General features: G+C 35.0%; 2 protein-coding genes across 3 annotated transcripts; one reads left to right on the top strand and one right to left on the bottom strand.

Moving 5' to 3' along the window:
* The first annotated feature begins 1742 nt into the window (after positions 1–1742).
* LOC113732523 (uncharacterized) lies at positions 1743–16607 on the top strand. 2 transcript variants are annotated; one of them, XM_027258349.2, is made up of 11 exons: positions 1743–1915; positions 2023–2097; positions 2203–2357; positions 2795–3082; positions 3330–3459; positions 6291–6398; positions 6509–6611; positions 6699–6824; positions 12421–12614; positions 12802–12929; positions 16187–16607. In XM_027258349.2, exons 2-10 carry the CDS (start codon positions 2045–2047, stop codon positions 12890–12892), a joined length of 1248 nt encoding a protein of 415 aa, XP_027114150.1. In that variant the 5' UTR covers positions 1743–1915; positions 2023–2044; the 3' UTR covers positions 12893–12929; positions 16187–16607. The 2 variants fall into 2 exon arrangements, with proteins under 2 accessions (XP_027114150.1, XP_027114151.1); XM_027258350.2 differs by having other exon boundaries at positions 16202–16359.
* A 1091-nt stretch (positions 16608–17698) lies between these two features.
* Positions 17699–22002, bottom strand: LOC113732522 (F-box protein SKIP5-like). Its single transcript, XM_027258347.2, has 5 exons — positions 21579–22002; positions 20519–20663; positions 20350–20428; positions 19333–19391; positions 17699–18184 (listed from the first exon to the last, which is right to left on the bottom strand). Exons 1-5 carry the CDS (start codon positions 21697–21699, stop codon positions 17824–17826), a joined length of 765 nt encoding a protein of 254 aa, XP_027114148.1. The 5' UTR covers positions 21700–22002; the 3' UTR covers positions 17699–17823.
* Positions 22003–22274: the final 272 nt, after the last annotated feature.

The raw sequence follows: 22274 nt of genomic DNA, 5'->3' as shown, positions 1-22274 counted from the left end.
CCTTGGTTACTCATGTCCCTTGGCATATTTACACTTTTGCACTAGTAGTTACTTGGATTTTCTTTGGTTCACCTAAGTTTTGAATGATTGAACCATAATACTCTATCTTGGTTATTCTTAGGGTTTGTTGGTGATCAAGGGTATAACCCGGAGGCAAACTTTTGACGTTATTTTGTTTAAACTGATGAGTATCAAGTGCATGTTTCTTGATATTTTGATATGAATGATACCTCGGGTTATGTGTTGAATATTGAACTTGATAAGGCGAGGGTGTACTTTATCACACTTATTCTCCCCTTCTTGAATGATCTTGTACTTGTTTAAATTTAATTGACATGTACTTGTGTTTGTGCTTGTGCTTGACTTGTAAGTGTTGAGCAGCAGCATGTACCGCACTAAATTCGAGTGGGAGGTGCCTCTCATTCCCGTCTCAATACTTTATCTTGATTAAGTCGATTGGAAAATTATCTCATCGACTCTACTGTTGAGCGACAGCATGTATCACACTCAATTCGAGTGGGAGGTGCCTCTCATTCCCGTCTCAGTAGCTCTATCTTGATTAAGTCGATTGGAGAGTTATCTCATCGACCATCCTTGTTCTTGCTTGGATATACTCGAGTATTCCCACCACTGTTTCTGTTTGGTGTTCGGGTCTGGTGAGGGGTATGTTTGGTGGACGAAAAACTGATGTAAAGTGGAGATCTACGGTCATTGTTTTCTCTCTTTAAACGTTGACGGAGTGTCAACGGGTTTGGAACAAGTTAATGAAACGGGGAAATTGGCTTTTGAGAATCATCTGTATCATTTTACTTGAATGCTCTGTATGAGTTGTGGTGTTTACTTATTTCATTATTTGATACTTATATTTGATCGATTAAAAGTTTAATTATGTGATTTGTGACTGTGTGACCTTTTGGCACCTCATTGTGAGAAAGCTTACCCTATTACTCTTTGTTTTCCTTACAAGGGACAAAGTTTTGAAAACGTGATTTTGGGGAAAGAGTTGAGTTAGTTTTAGTTTTGTTTTGTTTTGTTTAACCTCCTCTGTATTTGTATACTTCACATGTATTTGTATAAGTTTAGATACTTTGGCTTGTATTTTAAGTTGAATCTTTAGCGACTCCATTGTATATAGTTTTGGTTGATGAATGGAAGTTAAATTGCGCGTTTTAGTACTTTATGTGAATTTTGATTTAGTAATCCTAGCGAGAGCTAGACAGACAGTCCGCTAACCTTTGGGGTGGTAGGCCCTAAGAAAAGGTGGGACTGTTACATCAAACACGTTAGTTTTGACGACTTTTGTAATGTTTTTCAATTTAGTTCAAACCACGAGGGATTGGATTATAAATTTTGAAATTACGTGAGATTTTTCTGCATGCTCGTTTAATTACAAGTAATTTTTTTGTTTTTTACCCTTGATAATATGGGTCATATTAAAAGTCTTAAAATAACCTCTAAAAGATATACTTAATAACTAAATAAATTTTAGTAATTCCCATCCTAATTTTTTTTGCCACTAAGTCCCTCATAAAACTTTTCATAAAAATTTCCCCCTACCTATTAGAAGGTAGATAAAACTAAAAACAAAAAAAAAAATCACAGGCCTTACAAATCTTGAAAGCCCTTGTTTGGATAGAGTATTATTTAAAATAATTACTGTAATACTTTTTGTGATATAATGTATGTGAAATAAAAAGGTGATTAAAAATATAAAAAGATGGGTTGAATGATATATTTACGATACAAACAAAAAATATTTTGATATCCAAACACAATCACCACAAATTAGAAAACCTTCCCAGCTCAAAAGCCACGAATCAAATTCCCTCCTAAGCCCTCGCTAATCCCCCACCAGAACCCAACTACAACAAAGAAGTTATCACTTTTGAGCTTCTTCGATTGCCTCCCTTCATCTGTAATATTCAATCTATGCAATCTCTGTACAAAAGTTACTTCAATTTTTCAATTTTGTACACATCTTTCTTTTCAATTATGTATTCATATAGTTTTCGCTTAATTCAGGTGAATTTGTCTGCTGAAAATCATGCCTGACGTGCATGCTCTCGTGAACGACTTTCTAATCAAGCTCAAAAGACGGTAATCCATATGAGATTATTCCCTCGAATTTTTCCAGAATATGAATTCTGTTTGTTTATTTGTTTGTTCATTTTCTGGTTTCCATTTTGTTTGTGATTAAACTAGTAAAATTGAAGGCTCAAAGGCCACGGCGAAGGTAACCGCGGAAGTGCTGAGGTCATTCATTTCGCAGCAGAGGCTTCCCAATACAAACCAGGCCGGAGCACTAATTGACGCTGTTAAAGCTGTTGGAGAGCAGCTAATAGCTGCTAATCCTGTTGGTATGTAAAATGAAACATTATTTGTTTTCTGTTTTTCTTTCTTTTTTTTTGTAATTTTTAATATAATAATTGTAGTTTGCGGTTTTTCAATTCTATGTTAGTTTAAAAACTGGTTAGGTATTTTATTTATCACTGATAAAACTGTTCAGGGTATTTTATTTATCAATGATGCAAGGATAAAGAGTAATTATTTCTGGCTGAGCTTAAACGGAAAAGGAAAAAAAGATGGTGCAAAACAGAAAAGAATTAACTGAAATGAAATGTATATGTATAAAAATCCGTTGTGCTGTAATTGTACGTTTTCATCTCGAAAATAATTGAATAGGGTGGAGAAAAGTGATACATAATTTTATACATAATTGTGGCACTTATACCATAATTTGCTTACAGTAATTTGTTGCTTGCTTTTTCACGATATTGGATATGACTGGTTGCAGAGCTTGCTGTTGGTAATGTTGTAAGGCGTGTTTTACATATCATTAGAGAGGAGGATCTCTCTCTCACTGCAGCTGCAATTGGCGGGCTGAGTCTGTCTGCTGGAAGTGACGATGAAGATGATGTTGGGCATGATGAACATCCCGCTTTATCAGCAGCAGCTGTTGCTGCTGCTGCCAGAAGCACTTTGAGGCCTCCCTCCTTGCAAACGCTTCTTGAGGATGTACCACATACAGCAGCTGTTCCTCATACATCTTCTTCAGGAGGCGATTCTGAGGGAAAAAGCAAATGTAAGTATACCATTTTCTCCATTTATATAAATAATCCCATTATTGGTTTCTAGACGGTTGAATGTGAATTCTTGGTGATTATAGATCCAAGCACCTTGGTTTCTCTGCGGTAGCCATCATGGCTAGTGATTATTCAGTAGTTTACCTATGCTGGTCACCTTGTGTACTTATAAACCATAATTTAATATGTTGGTGTTGCTTTTAAGTGTCTCTGCATTTGACGTGTGCTGCTAATATTTGTTCTCAGCTGCTGATAAGAATTCAAGCACAAAAAGGCTAAAGCATAATGTCATTGAGGCAGTTAATGAACTGATTCAAGACATAGTCACTTGCCATGAACAGATTGCCGAGCAAGCTGTGGAGCATATACATCAAAAGTATCTTTCTTTAATGCTTTTGTGAAAGTTCTTTTATACTTCTAAATACCACTTAAGTTTGTTTTACGTCATCAATCATAGTGGGAACAGGAAATATGTGCTCATGTTATTTATCATATTCTCAAATGATTGAGTATGATCAATTAAAGTTACCTTTGTCATACTAGCATGTTTGTTTGGTTGGCTGGCTGTGGAACTAAGTTCAATACATGCTATTGCAGAAGTCCAGTTACAAGATTCTGTGGGATATGGCTGAAATATTGCCTTCATGTTGGCTACCCACACTAGCTAAAAATGCATTGTGGGAATTGGATTATATATTCTCTAGATAATTTGTTTTCCTTTTATTGGTTTGATAGAACTTCATTGAACTGAAGTTGCCTTTGCTTTTCTGAAGACAATAGGAAATTATCACTTACATCTTTGATTAAATCCATTTTCTTTGGGAGTACTAGATTGATCTTTGCAATTTTCCTCAAGACTGCTAACTTCATTAAGTTACTATTGACAAATCTAGCTTTGAGTTCTATCTTAATTTTTGTAAAATTAGGTAAAGTATGTCACTGTAAGTTTGTCATAACTTAATGACATTTTGCTGTGAAGGAGGATAATAACAACTCAGCTTTATGAATAAGTAGGTTGTAGTGTGCTTTTTCTCAAGAGAGTTGATGAATGTCTTACCATGTAATTTTTATAGTCATTGAACTGAGGGCTTTGTTTTTTCATTATCTTGTGTTTCTTGATTGTTTTTCATTGTGTTCATTTATTTCTTTTCCCAAAAGTTTTGTTTGGTAGTGCTTGCTTGGAATTATGGGAGCAATTGATCTTAGTTGAGTTTTAAGTGAATAAGCTTTTCTGAAGCTGAATTCAAATGATTGGACTTGAGTGCCAGGTTTCACATCCTCTGTCAAGCTGGATTTGGTTAGAAAACCTTTAGAATTGATTATTTAGATGCAATATATGTAAGCTTGTGTTCCTTTGGAGTTCTTTTCAGCCTTGCTAGGCCTGTTAAAATTGATTAATATGCATAAACAATTAGCCTCCATATGATTGGAAAGATATGGGAAACATTAAGGTATTGTCCCGAAAGAAGAGAATAATCAATATTAGGAATTTTCCCATGTTGTCAGAGTTGAATTGATTATCATTGAAAATGTCTACAATAAAAGGTCAACAAAGGTATTGGCGATCCCAGTGAGCTCGTACAGACTTTGGACTAACTAATCTTGGCTTATCTGCTTGTTTAAGGAAAGTGTGGCAACATCCTAATTATAAAACTCAAGCGGGTAATGGTGGTGTCTTTTTAGCTGAGCTTATTATAATGATTAGTATTTTCGAACTACCAGCTCGAGGAGAAATTTACATTAGCCAGGTTATATAAATTGATGCAGCACAAAGAATCTTTAAGGTTAGAAGATAGTTTCAGCATTTTAAGCTATCAAAATCCGAGAATAAGAGTGTAGAAGTTGGAGTTCAGCAGGAAGCAAGAGAGTGAGAGAAGGAGAAGTAAGAAGCTCTAGGAGTTCCACCTAGACTTCCTTTTGTATTAAGCATATGAGCGTAGGTTGCCTTCATCTCTGAAAGAAAGCAAAGTTGTTGTCAAAATGCTCAATAAAACACAATTTCTTTCCATTTCAACCTTCCTAAGCTATTACAACTGACATATATAGAGAAAGAGCTAGCCTTCTGTGCAGAGACGTTTTAAGCACCAAGGGAACATTGTAGCTAAGAAAATTTAACAACTAAGAAAGCACTCAGTGAAAAGATGTACATCCCCAATTAGATTTGCCACCCGTAGGGGGCGACCACCAAATTTGAGTTCTTATGTCCAACACTTAGACTTCTAGAAACTCTAATTTCAGATAATACGTATGCTACCTCTAGTTGATTAAAATAAAGGCAAGCACATGGAATCAATTGAAAAAAAAGCAAGGAGCTCCAGACTGTTGCTTTCTGGAATTGTCCAAACAGTAATAGATTTTTTCTTCGCATTCTGCACATCAGCAGTAGAGCCTTCTTCAGCTATGATTTTATAGAAATCTCAGTGATAGCTTGTGTGCTCATAGACATGGTATGGATCTTGCTCTCAGTTAAAGGGAAAGCTAATGGCTCAGCAAATGGCCTATCAGTATGATCTTGCACTCTTGCCAAATATGGTATATTAGCTATTTCTGTATCACTGAATTGGGTGATCTAAGATCCCATATGTTTATTGCAACATGTGGTTCAACTGTATGACGGCTTGGTTAGTATCCTACGCCTAGCACACTACATTTTGAGCAAGTAGTGATTTCGGCTGCTTACCTTTCTATGGGTAACTGTTAGGTCACATTGGCCAGCTTGCCGTCATTGCTTCTCAGTATCTTCTTCACTCTTGTCTCTGTTTTTTCTTCGAGCTTACTTTGCATGTCCATTTCAATCCCTATAAATACTGAAAATTCAAACCTCCATAGAGATAATCATCTCTTACCATTGCATAAAAGTATGGTTCAGACCATTTGCTAGAGTGTATGGATATGTGATTGAAACTAGAATGAAATAGAACCAAATATGAATATAGGCAAAGGAGTGTGTTGGTTCACGTTTTTGCAGCCTGAGATCTAATTGGAAAATGTTTGTAGTAGCTTGAGCTTAAGTCTAGCTCAATAAATGCTAGTCAAGAATTGATTCAATTGAGGTCCAGTATTTACATTTTGTTTGTCTTTCAATATGTCGAAGTTTATGTGGTGCTACCCCTTTGAACCTTTTAATTAGTATGTTAGTGTATTTGATATGATACTAGTTGATTTTAATCTGATTATCTGTTGGTTGTTATGTCTCTTTTGTTTCAGTGAGGTAATATTGACTTTGGGCAGTTCAAGGACGGTAGTGGAATTTCTGTGCGCTGCAAAAGAGAAAAAGAGATCATTTCGTGTATTTGTTGCAGAGGGTGCTCCGAGGTGAGACAAGAGGCTAATTACTTTGTCAGATACCAAAATACAGCTTCTAGTATGTTTAGGTTTCCAGTATTTCCCACTCTTTTAATTGATTCATCTTCCGCTAAAATCAGATATCAGGGACATACCCTCGCAAAAGAGCTGGTTACAAGGGGGCTTCAAACCACAGTAATTACTGATTCTGCTGTCTTTGCAATGATTTCCCGTGTGAATATGGTATGCAGTGATTGTGGCTTATTGATTATTTTCTTTTTTAAATTCCATCATGCTTTTCACTTGATTATTTTTTTTTCCTTTTTTAAGGTTATTGTTGGAGCTCATGCTGTGATGGCTAATGGTGGGGTTATAGCACCTGTTGGATTGAATATGGTGGCTTTAGCAGCTCAAAGGCATGCAGTCCCTTTCGTTGTACTTGCAGGAATTCATAAGGTTTGTTGGTGTCAAAACTCAGCTCAAGCAATAAATTACAAGATCAACTTGTTTAATTTGCAGAGAATGGATGTAGTTACTACAGCTTGTAGTTCGTTTCAGAGCGAATGAACTTGAAGTTTTGGATATTACTTTTGATACATGAAAAGTAATAAGGAAGAGCTTGTAGATTTTTCTTGTGACAGAATACTAATATTGAGGTCATGGAATTTAAATGAAAAAGAAGATTTGAGCTGTGATGCAGTAAGCGTGTTAAGTAAATGGCTAAAAAGCTAAATTCGAAGACATGTAATGAGAGTAGTAAAAATTCAACAGGTGCTTCTTCGGGATGCCCGAGAAGTCTAATTGTTTATTTACCCCAGTGGATGGAAAAGGATGAAAGAACAAATAACCTTGGACAATTATTTAGAAATGATTGTAGGTTATATGGAGTTTCCAACAACCACATCTGAAGCTCTGGAAATCCCTTCATTGGCGATTGTTCAAATGCATCTCCAGGTTGCTATAATTGAAATCTGATTGCTGCTAGTGCTTATAATCAAATTGACTCTTTGGGAATTTTAAAGGCTCTTAGTTGACATGATTTATTGATTAGATTGATAATAAGTGCTCCATCATGGAACTCGTAGAAAATCTTTTTCTGAAATATTTTAGGCGATTAATGATAGAATTCTGTTGCATGTTTGATTTTATCCAAAGTTATCATTCTCAAGCAGTTTAATCTTTAGAATATGTTCTCTCACCTGAATTACAGTGTCTCTATTATGATTAATGATGAGATCCTATATGTGTGTGCGTCTGTGTGTAGGTTCATCTGCAGTTAGCATTCCTATGCAGTGTAATTTACTGAATATTGTTTTTTTCCCCCCTGACCTCATCATGAAACAATTCTATTCTTGTGATTTCTGAAAGAATTCAAGTGGAAAATATGTTTACATTTAAGTGCAGTTAGCATTCTGAACTAATGTGGCCTCACTTGTTTTGTGGATGGGATAAGGGAGTCATACCAGGATTAGTTATCCTGAGGTGACTCATTTTTCATTTGTTCATCTATGTAAAATGGTTGTTTGGAGTTTGGATAGTGTTATATTGTTCATGCATTTTTGGAAGTCCAATATTATGGCTGGTAAGTATGGAAATGATTTAATATAACATGGTTGTCTGAAAATAACTTTGAAAAGTCATTTTATCACATAAAGCTGTCTTCCTAGGATAAATAGTACTACCTTCCCTCTGGGATTATTAATTTAGAATAAATGGGATTGGTAAAATCAACCAAACAAAGGATGACATGAGATTAGTAATCCTATCCTTTTTTTTCCAATAAACCAAATGGACCCTGTTTTAGAGCTACAAATAAAGTAGTGAGTCAATTCAGTTAGTTTCTATGTAATGAAGAATGTTTTGCCTTTTCATCTTAAAAATACCAGCAATGAATATTTGGAATGTGCCAATGAGAATTGTTCTGATTTACTTCTTTGGATTGAAGAAGTAAAATGTTAAAATGAAGTTAAAAATGTGAATGTCGAATCTGTTAGTGTGTGTTTATGATCAATGAGCTCTAATGTGCAGACTGAGGCACTTATGAATGATATGTTTTCCTTGTCTATTAAGGATAAACCATCTCAACCATGTTTTCTTGTTTTGTGAAAAGAAGGTTGACAAAAAAAATGGGTGATCCACAAAGCATATGTCAATGAGCTGAAGCTATGTCCTGAAGTATCAAACCGAATTTCGTTATCTATTGTCACCTATTTAAGTACTTCAGAGAACCAATTGATGGTGGAATTGTTGAAAAAGACCTTCTAGCTTCCTTTCATGTCTTGACTAATCTAAACAACCTCATAGTTGAGCTGGCATCAATTTCCTAATGGCAGAGGAGTTTAAGTGTTCTAGGTAGAGTGATTTTATAGTTAAAAACTGCACCTCATGTTTCTTTCTTTGCTTCCTCATGTGTGCTTATTTGATAGAGTTCTACACTTCATGCTTAAAAATGTCTTCCAGCCCTATTATTCTAGCAATAAAGGTAGGAGGGGGTACCTATTCCCCTCTGAAGATTGTTGGCAATAACAAGATGACTTGTATGTATGTGATAAAATTGAAGTTTCTCTGGTATGCTGGTTCACTTTCTGTTATCTAGAGTTTAATGAAATAGTTATTAAGATGTCTATGATGTAGAAAGTTTCATGTTGCAAAAAATTCTTCAAGGGAAACCACATTAATTTGATTGAGTTTTGCTGCAGGGCAGAATTTTATTTTTTTTGTTTGAGTAAATGGAGTGTGTACTAAGATGCAGTTCTATGTTTCATATATTTCCTTTATTTTTGCTGGGGAATAGCATTTACAAGACAACTTCAGAATTGTGACCTGGCTTTAGAATCAGGCAAGAGATAATTTAAAACATCTTAGTTTAATTGGATTTTTTTCTAAAATGGTTGGGCTGTCTCTAGTACAGCATCTGCAGAAGTGTTGGTTAGCACATTCAGAAAGCCGACAACCAAGTTAAATGACTTGTTTTATGAATTTGTACTTGGTGGATGAGGTCCACTTATCAGAATATAATCATTTTTCTTGTTGTTGGAATTATTCTGAATCTTTTGAAAGGAAAAATGCTATTTGTTGCCTACTGAGTGGCACCATTCTTGGATAGCTACCACACTCAACAGAAAGTTTATCCAGTGTGGATATGACATTTTGCTTCTTAAAGTTATGCATAGCCTAAAGAAATTATTTTAAGTAAACGAAGGCAAGATGCAACTTTGGATATAAGTTAAAAGTAATGAAGGGGAGTTTTCTTTATGTGAGGTCAGTCCAAAATGTTTGACACATCAAAACTGGGGGAGATCTCTGATCAAAGTTGTCCTTGCCTACAGAACCACCTATTAATCATGAGTATTTTCTCCTTCATATAAGGGGTAATCCATAACTGACCATTCTGTGAGATATAAAAAATTGAACAAATGATAAAAGCTTTTGAACGTAATGGATAATAAAAATCATATTTGGGTTGTTATGGATAGTAGAGTTTGTGTTTCATATCAAAATCTGTCTACAGAAGGTAAGTTGGCTAAACATACAAAATTGTTATATCCCTCTGCAGAAAGTTGATATTGTGTTACATTCCTCTGAATTGTCTTGGTCAATTGGATACCTTTATGTGTTGGAAACTCTGAAAGCAGATTCATTGTAAAGTTGGCAGTGGAAACAATGAGGAACAAATGGGGGAGCACATATAGTGTTTTGAGTCTTTGGGGTCCAAGTGCTAGTTTTATCTGTTTGGCTACCATGATCAACATTCAGACTTCTTAAATAGCAAAATCTGTTTTTGATATAATGCTAATGAGCCCAAACTTTTCTGAGATCTTCTTCCCCTAATTTGATTTTCAAGAATGTTTGGTGTATGTTACTCAAAATTGCTTCTAATTTGAAAACGTTACTTAGTCAAGTAGAAATCTAGGATACTGTTGGACCTTTCTGAATATGCAATTTTTTTTTTTGGGCTATTGATCAGAAGACAATGTTCATCAAGATCCCATGTCAAAAGCCTGAAAAGGTCAGATTTCATGGACATGTTTGCATACTCAAACAAGATATTGAGAGCGAATATACATTTGAGCTATTGTACAAAGACCATATAGCAAATTTTAATAGGTATACGACTACATGGTGAGTGAGTTCATATACTGTGGTCTTAAGCAAGGTCCACGGTCATTGTGAAATCCATTAAGGCAATTTGATTGGACACCACTGATTTCCACCATTGAAGCATAAAGGGTTTCTTATTCAAGAGACAGAGACTTCTGTTTCAGCACCTCGTGAGAAATATCTGAAGTCACGTGTTTGTTCAATTTGGGAATGGGGGCTTTTCTGTCAACGTATCAATCAACTGTTGAACAGTAGAAAAAATATTAAATTGACTTGTCACGTTCTAATTCTTTGTTTCTTGAACAATTCAGAGGACATTTCTTTCAACGGGGGCTTTTCTGTCAACGTATCAATCAATTGTTGAACAGTAGAAAACAATATTAAATTGACTTGTCACGTTCTAATTCTTTGTTTCTTGAACAATTTAGAGGACATTATTACCTTTGGCCTCAAGCCTGTCTTATATTTTTTAACGCTAGAGCTTAGAGAGCAAGTTATATATAAAAAAAGCTCAATGTCCAGCATGCAGCTGCCTATTGGTCCTTCTGGGGCACAGGTTATCTGGTGTTGAGTAGAATAGAAGTTGTAGTCACACTTAAACATATCTTTAGATGTTATCTGCTTTGACAGATTACATGAAGGGGCATTTCTTGTTTCATTATGTTAGCTGATTATGCATTTTGATTGTGAAAATTCAAATTTTCTTTTTCTGATTTTTTGTATTTGCTTTAGCATCTAGAATTTAGATTTTTAATAACCAGAAAAAGCTAAAAATTGCAACCTACGCAAGTGTAGCTTTAGCTAATCTGATTAACAGCTGAACTTTCTGTGGACAATAATTATTTTCCAAACTTGTTTAAACTACAAAAATACCAAGAATGAAATACAATTTAAGTTTGATGTTCAACTTTTTAGAATGTTTTTATAATGTATAACTATCAAATACTTTTAGGTGGTTTAATTTTTATTATAAAATATGTGATACAAGAAAGTTACTTATTCAACATGAAATTTCTTATATTCAGCATCTGATTGCATTTCGGTCATTTTCATCAATAATAAGTTTTTACAACCTTTGAACATCCAGGTTTGAACATGTTTATATCAGTCTTTTTTTTTTTTTTAAGAACATCCATGTTTAGTTTTTAATCTATTTTTTCACAACAAATAGGAACATCTGTGAGATTGTGGGAAATCTAATCTTCTAGAGTCACTTCTGAATAATCAGCTTTTGCCAAATGTATAGTTGACGAGACACTGGCCCCAAATTTAGGGCTTGCATCTCTCAGTTAGAATTTCACACTTTTACATCTTGCTTATTGATTTTGGCTTATGGAACCAAAGCAGTGGTAGCAGTTATATTAAAAAAATCTCAACCCTTTTAGTATTGTGCTTTCATGCATTTCAGCAGGTTTGTGAGCTATTGCTAAATGTTACTTAGCTTAAAACAACTGCATGATTGATTCATTTGGCCCCACTTTACTGTTGTGGAATACTTTTTGCTGACACTATTTGTCTGTTCTGTTAACTGTATTGGAAGTTATAAACCAGAAATTGGTTTTGTTCTTCTGTGGTTTCTTGAATCAAAGAATGAGTCTGTGCTGTAAGGGCATCAGTTTCTTGTCACTGATCTAGTGATATGCCTGACAAGCAATCTTCAGCAGTTTGAATTGAATTCCAACTGATCTGTTGATCGTGCAATATATAAAATAGCTCCACTACCTCACGGGCCTTTTCTATCCCATCCTTTAAGGCAATGTGTTAGCTATTATTATATCTAAAGTTGGACTACATTGTATGTGCTAACTTCTTGATTATGTTTGAGTGTCTAATTTGACACACTCCCCCTATCCCTATATGTGCAAGACTCCAGCTCGCTGGTCAGTGTATCTCACCACTTCTTACTCATGGAAGTTTATGTTAGCTAACTACCCTTCTGCTCATGTTGCAGCTGTGCCCTCTCTATCCTCACAATCCAGAGGTCTTACTGAATGAATTGAGGTCCCCATCCGAGCTCTTGGACTTTGGGGAATTTTCTGATTGCCTAGATTTTGGAAGTGGCTCTGGTTCTCCTATCCTGCATGTTGTGAATCCTGCATTTGATTATGTGCCTCCAAATCTTGTTAGCCTATTTATTACTGATACGTAAGTTTAATTAATGCTTTATAAGATGTCTTTCATAGTTCTAGGCAGTACCTATTACCTTTAGTGTTTTTTTAGTAGTTAAACTAAAATATTTTATCTAAGAACTTCATGGATTAAATAGCTATACACTTATTTTAGATTTCTTCATTCCTGGAATTTTTCTGATTCATTATTTATTTTTTGACAGCGGGGGACATAATCCTTCATATATGTACCGACTTATTGCTGATTATTATTCTGCTAATGATTTGGTTTTACAACGGAGATCAGCTTCTTGATATTATATTGGCCACCTCTGTTTCTACACATTATTAGGTGAGCTTTCCCATTGTTACTTGGTGAATTTAACATATTCCATTGATAATTATACATCTTACTTTGCCCTTTCACTACATGTAATCAACGCTATAATAACAGCAGCTTTCTTGCAAATTTTATGAATTGCCCGACTTGCCTGCATGAATTCACATAAGCCAGTTGCAGTTCTCTAGTCGCTAATGAAAGAAAACTGATATATGATTCTAAATTGTGTCCAGTGTTCGACCCATGCATTTGGTAGCAATGCGTCATCTAAGTATGGATTAGTTTAATGCAAGAACTTCTTGGAGACCATTAATTGTGAGGACTTGAGTGTGAACCACACAACATAGCAGTTAGTGGAGACATATATTAAGTAAATAAGCGTGACACAATGGTGTGATTTCAGATACTGTAGCCTAAATTTAGGTTAACACTTATTAAGTAAATAAGTGTGACAGAATGGTGTAACCACTTGCCCTAGGTTTTCTATATTTTACATTGAAACTAGGCACCCTCTAATGTGCTTCTCTTTCTAATGCGAGCTATAATCTTTCTAGAAGCAATTTTGCTAGATCCAGGTATCCTATTATGTCTCGGCTACAGGTGTCAATCATAACCTAATTATGTTGATCCGCCCAAACGAGCCCATTCATAAGTGGATGTGTGTATGGATGAACTTTGAATGGGTTTAGATGGGTGATTCAATTAAACCCATTTAATTGGTGGGTAATTGGTTGATCTGCATTAACCATTTATACCCATTTAAAAATAATTGCACATTTAAACTCAATTATTGGTGAATGTAAGCGGATAAATTTGAATTTCTTACCAACCCAATGCCAATAAATGTTGTTATTTCTTGTCAAACAACATTTGAAAGAACAAAAAAAAAAAATTTTCAAGCGGGTCATTAGTGGGTAATTCCATATACCCATATGGGTATAAATGGGTTGATCCAATTATATACGTTACCCATTTGTGACCCCTTCAAACCTGCTCAAATCACCCATTTTAACAGGACAAGTAGAATATTTGACGTCGAAAACCCATTTGTTGTGTGGGAATGAGGATAATAGGTTATCCATATTGATATATTGGGTGTGTTTCCCAGAACGAAAGGTGGTTTGAAGGAGAATCACTAGTTTTGCAACTAGGAGATTGCCTAGAGGAAGATGACAGAGAGGGAGAGAGCGAGAGAGAGGTAGTCTCTCTTGTTCTATGCGATTTACTGTCTTTAGATTTTCTCTAAAATCTCACACACCTCGATTGGAAGTTATTTCTTGCTAGCTTAAGATTTGAAATTATATATAGACAAATAAAGATTCTAGTTCCATTGACTTTTTAGCTGAACCTTTGCATATAAGACATCCAGCTTTTGTTGGCTATGTACACATTGCTCAGTTTTTAGTAGGCTAAAAGAAATGTTGCCCCATGTATTAAGATCATGCAGGCACAGATATGAAGTTCAAAATAACTACATTCCTGTTATGATTGAAGTAGTACTTTACAGGATATTGAATTCATGTAATTCAACTAAGGGTATGTTTGGTTCCCCATAGAATTGGAGTGTAGAATTGGAATTGGGGCCCCAATTTCAATTCTTGTGTTTGGGTACTATAGTTCCTGTAGAATTAGAATCGAATTGCAATTCCAAATTGATCGAATTCCATGGTTCCAATTCTTTGGCTGGACCAAAGAATTCCAATTCCAATTCCATGGCTGAACTCCTAAATCGGGTCAACACGCGGGTCTTGTACGGGTAAAATCTCAAAAATGGGTCAACTATAAAATTGATGGAAAAAACTCAAACCTCTCTCCTCTTTCCATTATCAATCGGCATATCTAGTGCTCTGTTGGAGCATTCCTGCCGCCGCCTCCTCCAATTGTGCTGCCTCCACCCATCACTTTTGTTGCCACCTCCACTTCTCCATGCTCCACTCGCTGCCCATTGCATAACTCAGGTTGAAATTTTGGGGTTTTAATTAATTTATGTCAGTCTCCTCCTTCCCTTGTTTATGTTGACTTGTGCATCCACCTCTGCCAGCCCTGTGTTGCCCGCCTTTGAATCACACCTCTTAAGAGTCAACAAATGGGCGTTCCAACAGCAATCTTATCAATCTCCTGTCTTTTTTTTTTTTCAAACTTCCTAAAATTGTGTGTTTCTTTCACTTTTTCTTTTTTGCTTAAATCACTTTGTTTGCATATTCATATATGGGACTTTCTTGTAAGATGCAAAACTCAAACATTTATAGTAGGTAAAAGGTATGACTTCCCTCTCCAATTCATATAATAGAGTAGGTTTTTAATTTTCTAAAATTTAAAGTTCTTAACTTAAAAAAAAATAGGTTTTAACTTGATAAATATTAACTACTTTTTAAGTTAGAATATATAATTAGTTTTTATTTAATATAATTTAATTAAGAATAAAGGAAACAAGAGTCATATATATATATATATATATATATATATATATATATATATATATATATATATATATATGCAGAAAAGGAACTAATTGGTTTTTTCCTTTAAAGCTTTATATATATATATATATATATATATATATATGCAGAAAAGGAACTAATTGGTTTTTTCCTTTAAAGCTTTAGTAACAATTAGTTAAATGCAAGAAAAAATAAATTATTAAAGGCACTAATTGGTTTTTTCATTGAAGCTTTAATAACAATTAGCTAAATGTTAAAAAATTATTACATAGGAAAAAGAAAAAAAAAAAGAAAATTTTATGCAAGCAAATATTAGATGGAAACAATTCTAATTCTTAATGAATTCTTCTCCCATCCAAACAAAGAATTTGAAATTCGAAATGAATTCTGTATCAATTCTATGCATTTCCCAAACAAAAGAATTCCAATGTTTAGGAATTCCAATTCATACAATTTTAATTCTATAGAATTTCAATTCCAATTCTATAGAACCAAACGCACCCTAAAGGATTTTACCGGGGCTTATATTTGGATCTGTTTCGGTATTTGACACTGATGCATTGCATCGGCCTTGTTATATCCAACAATAATACTTTTTCATGTCTCCTCAATTGCGAACTAGGTTATAATTAGGTCCATTGAAGTCTCTGTCATGGCAGTACGTCACTATGTGCTGTCTTTGTTTACAACTTTCAATATAAACTGGGATTTTTACCGTATCAGAGGATACAACTTAGAAGTAAATGCTTCAGAATATAAATCAACATAGATTGTTTGTTACATTTTATTAACTTCTTTAACCCTTTTTATTTTGTTTGATTTTTACAGTTTCTTGGGTTTTAGGTAGTTCCATCATATGATGAAGTTGTGTTCAATTAACGAGAATACACAGCAGTAGGATGCCACAAAAATGAATGAAACAAAAAATGCAGGTATGCAACAAGGATAGGTGCGGAGTTCTAATGAGTCCCGAGGGGCAAATTTTCTGCGGACAGACAAAATGAAGGTAAAAGAATGCGTGTGACTTTGATGAAATGATGCATTCTTTTTGTGACAACCATAAGGGGGTGCAGTTTTGACCGGTTTGGGAGTTGTATGCGGTATGCCATTGGACTTCTAAGAAATTTTTATGTTGTATTTTACTAGAAGTTTGTCTGCAAAATTGAACTTTCTTCAAGGACAATTGCTGTGAAATTTTGGAATTGCATGCTTTTATTTAAGCAAAGAAAAGATCATTTGGGGTGGTGCAGCAGACTTCAAAGATTTAAAGCTACTTGTTAAAAGAAATCTTTCAGTAACTGTTCGCAATTTGGTTTAATCTGTTGTGACGTTGCATTGACTTCCTATGATTCCGACTGATCGCCGAATCAACATCTGCAAAGGGGTTTGCATCTCACTAGCAAAAGATTGTTGCTGCTCTTTGGAATATGAGGCAAAATGTTTAGCAGGGCAACGATCAGAAGTAATCCTGCTCTTTAGCGGTGCAACTACTTTATTTCAAGTACTTTATCTAGAATCCAAACCAATTCGATTGGTTCCAGCCGTTTTTATATATCTCTGGATTTTCGCACTATTGCTGCCATGTCTCGAATATGTTATGAGGAATGGATTCAGAGCAAAAATAGGTCAATTCAGATGCATGCTAAAGTGAGTTAACACTCTTGTTAAGCAAGGACGCTATGTGAATAAGAAAATCTAAATTGTATCACACCTTACATTTAAGCATGTATGGCTAGGATAGAAGGATGTATAGTTTTTTGGTGGCAATCTATGTTTTCTTACCAGCCAACGACTTGTGCGAGGGCCAAGACCATACCTGATTTGTATGGTCCAAAAAGGCTTGCTTTATTTTCGGTTATGCTTCGATCGGAATTGGTGGCAGTTTGTTGTACATCCAAATCCGCATGATTAACTGAATTTTAATCCGCATACCTCAAATTGCTAATTCATTGCACAAAAAAGGTTTTTGCACCTTTTTGATTACTAGAGAAACCCAAGGAGAAAATAGTCGATCGGTTTGTTTGGATTGTAAGTTATTTAGGATATTTTTACTGTAGCACTTTTTGTAATATGATATATGTGAGATAAAAAGATGTATTAAAAATTGTAATGTTAATGTAAGCAAATAAAATTGAAAAAATAATGCTCAATCCAAACAAACCCGATGTACCACTGTGATATTCTCAACAAAAAATCAATATGAAGCTGTTCAATTGCATTATTATGCTGGATCCTTTCATAAATTTTCTTTGAAGAGCAAAATAATATATATTACAGTAAGAAAATGAATTGTACGTCTTAAATGCAACAGCAATCAAGCAATAGTAATAGCACCAATGATGCATGGAATAATAAATTCCCACGAGAATTAAAATTAAATGATGAACAACATAATCGGCCTCCAGTAGCATCAACTTCAGACTAAATACACGATCTAACTCCTCCAATTACAACATGGTTAGTGATTATTGTTGTTGATGCTCCATGTCAAACCAGAAAAAGACAGAAGCCCGTGCATAAATTACACGAACTTGCTGCAATGAAAGAGCCCCACTGGCTAAAACAGCCTTAGCACCTCCCTCAATTCTAGTTCGGGAAACAGACACACTGTCACTGCAGCTCTTTACAGCAGATGGCACTACCTCGTACTCAGTGGCACTGGCTGTGCTCACTATTGCATATGAGAGATGGTCCAATGGATTTGACTCACACTGAAGAATACAGCTATCGATTATTAGCCTTCCACTCCTATGAAGCAGGCAGCAACCAAGCTCTGCCCGGACTGTCAAATTAGCCAGTTTACAGGTGGATGAAAACTCCAGTGCACTGCACAAGAACATAAACAGAATATAAACAGCATATACGGAGAATTTTTGGTCAACAGTGAAGCAGTTTCAAGACCAAAGTTAAAAAGTTAGATGGACAGCTATATTTCATTATAAACAGCTAAACAAACAGCTACATACTTTTCTATCCACAAATCAATTGCACAACAAAAGTGGATAAAGCTATCTGACAAACATCTTTCCTAGAGCTCATCGCTAGTTCACTACTACAGACTATACCAATCCACACCACCAACTAAACCCTTCTGAAAATGCCTCTATTCTAGGCAAAAGAATTCACGAACCCGTGAAGCCACTCAATAACATGTTATTTAGACCCACGAAAGATTTTAACTCCAAAAACATTTTAGAGGTAATTGCATAGAATAAATCAGAATAAAAAAGATACCGATTTCAAAATACTACTATAATTAACTGTTTCAAGAAAAATGGAGCCAAGGTTGCCATTATTTGTTAAATAATTGAAAGAGTACGAAGCCGCTTTCTGTAATCAGACAACAAAGTTCAGAACAATATATTTTAAACCGAAGAAGAAAGATCGGGGATACTCCACATAATTGGAAATGACCTTGTGGAAGGTAAATCAATTTATATCAAAGACCCAAAAAGAATTTAATCTTGTTCTATGAAATAGCAGAGCAACAATTTTATCAGCATTGGTTCTAAAGGATTATGTACACTGCAAGCATTCAGTTAAAACAAGACATTGCATATACTAGATATTATCAATGAAATTTCCTACTGACTATCTGTACAAAAGAAATGCAAGAAAAGCTCTCTCTAAAACGCATCAAAGCTCTCATATAAGACGCAAAATCCATAACTATTTCATGATCGTATATAACATGAAAAGATATTACCGGGCCAAAAACAAAAAAGAGTAAGGTAATCTTCTCATTTATTTTTGCAATTGATTCTGCATTTCACAGTTCACCTCAACTTTATTTTTCTTTACTAACACAAAATCGTTTGTTTACTCTTCAACCAAGAGTTAGTCTTCGATACATCACCTGCTGAATTTTGGTACCATGCTCTTTTATGATCAGTTTCCAGAGTCTCACCATGACTTTTAAGCGGGAACAAATACACAGAGGGAAAAAACAAACAAAACACTTGAAGTTTGCGAACCTGTCAAAGCCTCGTGAGCAGACAAGTGTTGTATCATCAGGAAGCTCCCCTGCTCCAATCTGTACAAGAAAGTTAAGTAGAAAATGGCATCCTAATGTTTACTTTTCTATCTTTTTTCTTCAAATCCCAAAGTTTTTCATTTTCCTTACCAACATAAATTTTTTCATACAATAAGTGACAAAGAGAAACACGCAAACTGCCCGCAATTTTAGCAACATAGCTTTGTTTCAGTAAATTCTGATTTTTGCCATTTCATGATTTTACCATCTCAAGATCCATACGCAGTTTCAAAAGAATATTTCTGATCCAAAAAACAATCATCTTCACCATTTTTTAACAATGTACAATGTCCGCTAAAATTATCTACACCTCACAGATTTCATGAAGCTAAACTAGAACTCTTTCTCCAATCCATTCTCACCATGATGAAACACCACAAATCCCTTGAGTATGTATGGGGACACAACCATGTTCTCAACATTAGGCACATTAATATTCTTAGGATCAATCAATAAATGGACATCGAAAAGAAAGAAAGGTTCAAGATGCTTGCAGAGGGAAATAAGAAAGAAAAAATTAACACTGTCCAATAACTATCAGAAAGATCAATCATGTAATTGGCAACCTCTGAACAGTGGAGCCTTCATTATTACTCCTGTTTTTAGTTATACAACTGATGAGTACAAAAGTACCTTGTAAGCAAAGCAACTCACCTGATGAATATCTACCCGTTCTAATAAAAAAACCAAAGACGACCAAATGTAACCAAATCAATGAGAGCCTTCAATTCTAATGGCTTGTACATGAGTAGAAGGCTCCAACTGCATGGTCTACTGAATAGAAAAGGGCATCGAGTACACTAAAACACACATTTCCAACTTTTGAACAAATTTGCTACCTCCACACTAAAATGCACGCATCAAGCTAAATAAGTACAGAGAGGAATTAAAATTTTGTTATACCATGGTTTTCAAACTTATGAAGAAAATTATGTTACAAGAAACCAGCTGAACTTACCAGGCAAAGTGGTTTTTTGATCTGGATGTTGGATGCTAGATGACTTCCGCCTGATGCAATCAGAATAGTATCCCCAGGCCTGAACATTATTGAGGCTCAAGTCTGAGTGAATACTAATCTTAGCACATAACCCAGGAAACAAGCATAGGTAAATGTAGTTTTTACTAACCTTGCTGCAGCAACAGCTGTTTCAATGCTGGGGAAGACACCTGGCTTAGATAAATTTTTGACAGAACGATCTACGCGAAGCCAAAGCCGTGGATGACAAGCAAGGAAGTGCCATCTGTGGCAAACGAGGGCGGTGTTATACCGATCTGCAAGCTCAACAGCAATTTGTGACAAAGATCATATAATAATGGATCATACATGTGTGCAAGCTAATTATCTGGCACCATGTTAATCTTTTATAAGAAAATAATAGCCTTTTCCTTTCTGTGCTTAATTTTCTTAAAACTGTGACTTTATGGCTGCTTCATTCCGCTCAACGACTTAAATCAACAACACTTTCACGGTGATTACAAAAAACACTTATTCGACTAGTCATCCAATGCTTCAGCGCGGAATGATAACTAAATGAATGCTTTCTGGTATATAATTTTTAGCTACACCTTTAATAACATTCATGTATATTGCATACCACCTAACGTCGTATTCTAGAAATGCATACAACCCTTTAATTGCATGCATTGTTTGGCAACAATCAAAATTTAAAATAACATGTTTAAGGGAGAACGCGGAAGCGATGAACCAAACTAAACATATCAAGTGCAAATGCTTAATGTCGACTCTTTGCTAAAATCTGAATAACAGGATTCGGATTTATACAAAACAACTTATCAAAAAGATAATCAGCAAAAGGTTCAACTATGGTCACAAAAATCCAAAAAATAAACTAACTCCTTTATGGTAAAGGTAAAAGCTTTGACTTCAGTGAACTCAAAAAACCCTACAGCACAGTAGGAAAAGGCTTGAATTCAGCTTAAAAATCACAATTAAGGATTTCTCAATTAAAAATTGAAACTTTATAACTTAATGCGTTAAAAAAAGAGTAGAAATCAAACAATTAAGCAAATATACTGCAGAATAAAGTGAAATAGAATCAAAATTTAGACATGGGTTTCAACATATTAGCTAAATTGAGTAAAGCTACAAATTCAGCTAATCAGATAAGAATAGGGCTTCCTATCCAGCAAAGAAACATGATTTATTGAAATTGTGGGTACATATACCAGGTTTAGGGGAAAGAAAGCTGAAGATATGCATCAGACAGCCGTCATCCAGATTGTTTATAGGTGAGTAAGTCGTGTCTCTTCCGTATCGCTTCCATTTTCGCGTTTGTCCGTCTTCCATTATCCCCCTATGAAACGACGGCGCTCGGAGATGGACACTGAATGTTTCGCGCACTCGGTTGGTTGTGTGTACTTGTGTCGTTTCCTATCTGTTAGAGTACTTCCGCCTTCGACGTAGAGTGCGGAGTCCAGTTTTGAAAGGCCCTTACTCCTTTTCTTTCTTTCTTTTTTCCCAAAGTGTAAGCAGGCGGAAGGGTTCGAACTGAGACTTCTCGCTCACGTCGCTCTCTCTGTACCACCTAATTCATCTCTCATCCCCCCTCTTCTGAAACGTCCTTCCTTCAATTTGCTGATCTTCTTCCCTACTTAATCTTGATGCTTTTCGGTGTTTTTTTCTAATTTTTCCAGTAACAATTAGTCCCTCCCCTTTTTCACTCCCTTATTTATAGTATCTTTTAATCAATTTATTAGTTTCCACCTCATGTACGTTTGTTTTTCTTATGCTTTATCAAATCTTTTTATCAATCGACTAATAATTTTTTATCTGTCTAATCATGTTTTATAATTTATTATTTGGCTTGATTATATAATAGAAGTTTCTTTATATTAGAAGTTACTATTACTTAATTTTGAAAA

Source organism: Coffea arabica, chromosome 2e (assembly GCF_036785885.1).
Source record: "Coffea arabica cultivar ET-39 chromosome 2e, Coffea Arabica ET-39 HiFi, whole genome shotgun sequence".
NCBI classification, from domain to species: Eukaryota; Viridiplantae; Streptophyta; class Magnoliopsida; order Gentianales; family Rubiaceae; genus Coffea; species Coffea arabica.
The sequence above is the reverse complement of the archived record's forward strand: the minus strand, read 5'-3'. Positions and strand labels throughout refer to the sequence as shown.